Raw genomic sequence first — 4,592 nt, 5'->3', positions numbered from 1 at the left:
CCAACGAGCCAGTATAATAAACCAGAGTACGATAGATATAATAGACACATGGAATCAAAACCATACAACTCTCCTATATGTGTCTCCCGTGACCCTGATGATCAGGGTTACGCCAGCTCGTAGCGCTGTCATGCCAGATATATTCCTTTGTCCGATGCTATGCTATGTACGCTTATAAAGCCACCAAATATTTATATGCACACCGCAGACAACATGCATATTAAGAGTACTCTTCTTGGAAACTAAAGGAAAGCCTCCTGGCCCAGCTCTCAGGTTTTGTTCATTAGCGAACAGATTAAGCTCCAATGATGGATGTTACACACGTAACATGCCAGTACAATAATGGTTGCGCATAAGTTTTCAAAATTACTACGGCAAGAGTCAAACTAATTAGCTCGATTGATAATGGCATGCATGCACTTGCACACTACAACCGGCCTATAAATACCACCTCAAACAACCAAAGAAAACCATCCCAAGCTAGCAAAGCCTACAAGCTTAGCCACAGAACAGTAAGATCGATCAGTAGCAATGGCGCCCTCCAAGCTCGCCCTTTTCCTCGCCCTGAACCTGGCCCTCCTTGCCGCGGCGCATGGCTGCGAGCCCTACTGCCCACCAGTCGTACCTACCCCGCCGATCCTCCCACCGTCTGTGCCGTCGACTGGCGGGGGCAGCTGCTCGATCAACACGCTGAAGCTGGGCGTGTGCGCCAATGTGCTGAACCTGCTGAAGCTCAAGATCGGCGTGCCGGCAAATGAGGAGTGTTGCCCGCTCCTGGCTGGGCTCGCTGACCTCGACGCGGCCGTGTGCCTCTGCACCGCCATCAACGCTAACATCCTTGGCATCAAGCTGAATGTCCCCATCGACCTCGTCCTCCTCCTCAACCAGTGCGGCAAGAAGTGCCCCTCCGACTTCACGTGCCCCATCTGATCTATCCAACCATCGATGGATGTTATACATGCATAATCGTTGCATTCGTAACTAGTTTGCATGCCATACGTACACACCAGACGTATATTTTCTATGTTTCAGTTCATGTACTATATGTCAGGCGTTTGCATGGGCTCCCTCGCTCGTGCATGCATGCTTGATAAGCTTGTGATTTATCAACGATCAGTGTATCCCGTTATGGTATCTAAATGCATGATTCATGTATTTGTAAAAGGGAAAGTAGTGGCTGCACCCACTCTCGGTGCACCCACGATGCACCCACGCAAGAAAACATATCAAAACATTTCGAAAAAAATCTAAAACTTCGTGGAAATAATCATCAACAAATGTCATGAGGGCTTGCAAAGTTTGGTGGTCAAATAACATTCGAGAAGTGCTCTACAAAAAAGACAAAATTGCAAAATCTGCTCAAACAGTGCACGTACATTTTGACTAATTTTCAGTGATTTTGTCTTTTTTGTAGAGAGCTCCTCGGAATGTTATTTGACCACCAATTTTTGCAAGCCCCCATAACATTTGTTGATGATCATTTCCACGAAGTTTCAGATTTTTTCGAAATGTTTTGATATGTTTTTTGCGTTGCGTGGGTGCACCGTGGGTGCACCGAGAGTGGGTGTAGAAGAATCACTCTCATTTGTAAAAGGATATACAAACTTGTCTCGGCAGTACATGAAGTTAATTTGTTCATATGTTTACTAACCCTTCAATGAAAGTTTTATGAAGTTTTGTGTGGATGAAGTTTTCAAGATCTAGGGGAGATACTGATATGAGACGAATAAGAAGTGGCAAAAGTCTAAGCTTGGGAATGCCCAAGGCATCCCAAAAGTATTCAAGAAGTCTCAAGCGTCTAATTTTTATTTGTTCACATGATATTTGTTATTCTTGGAGCGTTCTTTGCATTATTGTTTGCTTTGCTTGTTGGTATTTTACAATCATCATATCATGATCACATTTCATAGGGAGAGACGCACATTGGCCATGAATTTATAGAATGCTCTATGCATTTAACTTATATCTTTTGAGTTGTGGTATTTATAGAATTGTTCATTGCTTCAGTTATACATGTTAGAGTATTGCCAAAAAACATGCTTTTATAGAAAGGATACTAACTATTGCTTAACTTATACTCACTCCGTTCCAAAATATGTGACTCAACTTTGTACAAAAGTTAGTATAAAGTCGAGTCACTTATTTTAGGAAGGAGTGAGTACCTTTCTAGGCAGTTGGATAGCAATTGGTTGTTTTCTTGGATTTATATATGAGAACTAAAATATAGGTATATTTGGGGGGAGTATAAGGTGGGGATCCCCACACCGGAGAGGGGATCAAATATCGATCAAGGCACGGCATGGCGGCAACTACCTCTTATCTTAGAACCCTAGTTCCTCTCGTCCCTTCCCCTCTCAGATTCGGCACTGATGTGCTTATAAGGAGTGAATCTTGTAAACCTAGCTACCTTAATCCAATGAGACTCATGTCATGCTAATAGCTCGTCCCACAAGGATGCCGTGCAGCAGCTCCCTGGCCGCCTGCACCCTCTCTGTGCCCTGCCGCTAGCCACACAAGCCCACTACCTACTTCTCTTATTGCTCGGTGCACACAAACTGCTCAAAAAAAATACCCAGCCGGATTACAATGGGAAGGAAGAAGTTCCATGTTGGCGATGACTAGTCAAAACCACACCAAGTGAGCATGAAACCTCTTTTGTTGAGTCAAGGGACTAACGTCCGGTTTTACAATTTGGGGTAGAGCTAAAGATGGGGAAGGAACTGAAGTTGTTACCACACGGCTCTGGGGGGTGGCTCCAGCCGGATTACAATGGGAAGGAAGAAGTTTCCATGGCGATGACTAGTCAAAACCACACCAAGTGAGCATGAAACCTCTTTTGTTGAGTCAAGGGACTAAAGTAATCCGGTTTTACAATTTGGGGTACTAAGATTTGCTAGTTTTGAAGTTGAGGAATCATCTCTATACTTTTAAGAGAGTTTAGAGACACAAGATATACTTTTCTAAAGGAAACAAGCAGTGACGGGTGACGGCGGCAGGAGGGAAGTTTCAGCTTGAGCTGGCCCAAGGAGCAATCATGGGGGCTCTTTATTCAAAATAACTTTGTACAGTCAATTTTAGCGCGGAGGTTATATCTGAAATGAGATGGGAACGCGGATGCTTAAGTGTTGATTCCATAGACTTCAATTCTTAATTTGTTTACACGCCCTTGGTCGCGTTAATGTAAGCAAGCACTACTAGGGAAAACCCTAGTAGTAGCGCGGGTTTTGAGGCTATCAGCAGCACGGGCAGCTGCGCTACCAATAAGGCGATACAGCTAACTGTTAGTAGTAGCGCGGTTTGCACCAACACTACTACTATTGACTATATCAGCAGCGCTTTTCCAGAACACGCTACTATTAGTTAGTTGTAGCGCTTTCCTAACCCCGCGCTACTGCTATGTGTTTCACCATTTCCCCCCGCTTCCTACCCAGGTTCCTGTTGGGGAACGTAGTAATCAAAATTTTCCTACGCACACGCAAGATCATGGTGATGCATAGCAACGAGAGGGGAGAGTGTTGCCTACGTACCCTCATAGACCAGAAGCGGAAGCGTTATCACAATGCGGTTGATGTAGTCGCACGTCTTCACGGCCCGACCGATCAAGCACCGAAACTACGACACCTCCGAGTTCTAGCACACGTTCAGCTCGATGACGATCCCCGGACTCCGATCCAGCAAAGTGTCGGGGAAGAGTTCCGTCAGCACGACGGCGTGGTGACGATCTTGATGTTCTACCGTCGCAGGGCTTCGCCTAAGCACCGCTACAATATTATCGAGGATTATGGTGGAGGGGGGCACCGCACACGGCTAAGAGAACGATCACGAAGATCAACTTGTGTGTCTAGAGGTGCCCCCCCCCCTGTAAGCAAGGGGGAGCGGCGCCGCCGCCAAGAGGGAGCGCTGGACACCCACACGGCTAAGAGAACGATCACGAAGATCAACTTGTGTGTCTAGAGGTGCCCCCCTGCCCCTGTATATAAAGGAGCAAGGGGGAGAGGCCGGCCGGCCCTTGGGGCGCGCCAAGGAGGGGGGAGTCCTCCTCCTAGTAGGAGTAGGACTCCCCTTTCCTAGTCCAACTAGGAAGAGAGAAGGGGGAAGGAAAGAGAGGGAGAGGGAGAGGGAAAGAGGGGCCGCGCCCCCCTCCCCTAGTCCAATTCGGACTCCCCATGGGAGGGGGCGCGCCACCTCCTGGGCTGCTGCCCTCTCTCTCCCCTCAGGCCCACTAAGGCCCAATACTTCCCCGGGGGGTTCCGGTAACCCTTCCGGCACTCCGGTTTTCTCCGAAATCACCCGAAACACTTCCGGTGTCCGAATATAGCCGTCCAATATATCGAATCTTTATGTCTCGACCATTTCGAGACTCCTCGTCATGTCCGTGATCACATCCGGGACTCCGAACAACCTTCGGGTACATCAAAATGCATAAACTCATAATATAACTATCATCGTAACCTTAAGCGTGCGGACCCTACGGGTTCGAGAACAATGTAGACATGACCGAGACACGTCTCCGGTCAATAACCAATAGCGGAACCTAGATGCTCATATTGGCTCCTACATATTCTACAAAGATCTTTATCGGTCAGACCGCA

The 4,592-nt window shown here is 47.2% G+C and overlaps 1 protein-coding gene across 1 annotated transcript; it reads left to right on the top strand.

Annotated features, from left to right (window-relative positions):
• The first annotated feature begins 457 nt into the window (after positions 1 to 457).
• On the top strand, positions 458 to 1,155 carry LOC125548915 (cortical cell-delineating protein-like). Its single transcript, XM_048712438.1, has one exon. The coding sequence runs from the start codon at positions 532 to 534 to the stop codon at positions 928 to 930; it is 399 nt and encodes a 132-aa protein (XP_048568395.1). The 5' UTR covers positions 458 to 531; the 3' UTR covers positions 931 to 1,155.
• Positions 1,156 to 4,592: the final 3,437 nt, after the last annotated feature.

This window comes from Triticum urartu, chromosome 3, assembly GCF_003073215.2.
Source record: "Triticum urartu cultivar G1812 chromosome 3, Tu2.1, whole genome shotgun sequence".
NCBI classification, from domain to species: Eukaryota; Viridiplantae; Streptophyta; class Magnoliopsida; order Poales; family Poaceae; genus Triticum; species Triticum urartu.
This window is presented reverse-complemented; position numbering and strand designations above follow the sequence as displayed.

Bases quoted from the DNA above. Each gene is read 5' to 3' on its own strand.
- LOC125548915 (XM_048712438.1), top strand. From the start codon at position 532: ATGGCGCCCTCCAAGCTCGCCCTTTTCCTCGCCCTGAACCTGGCCCTC.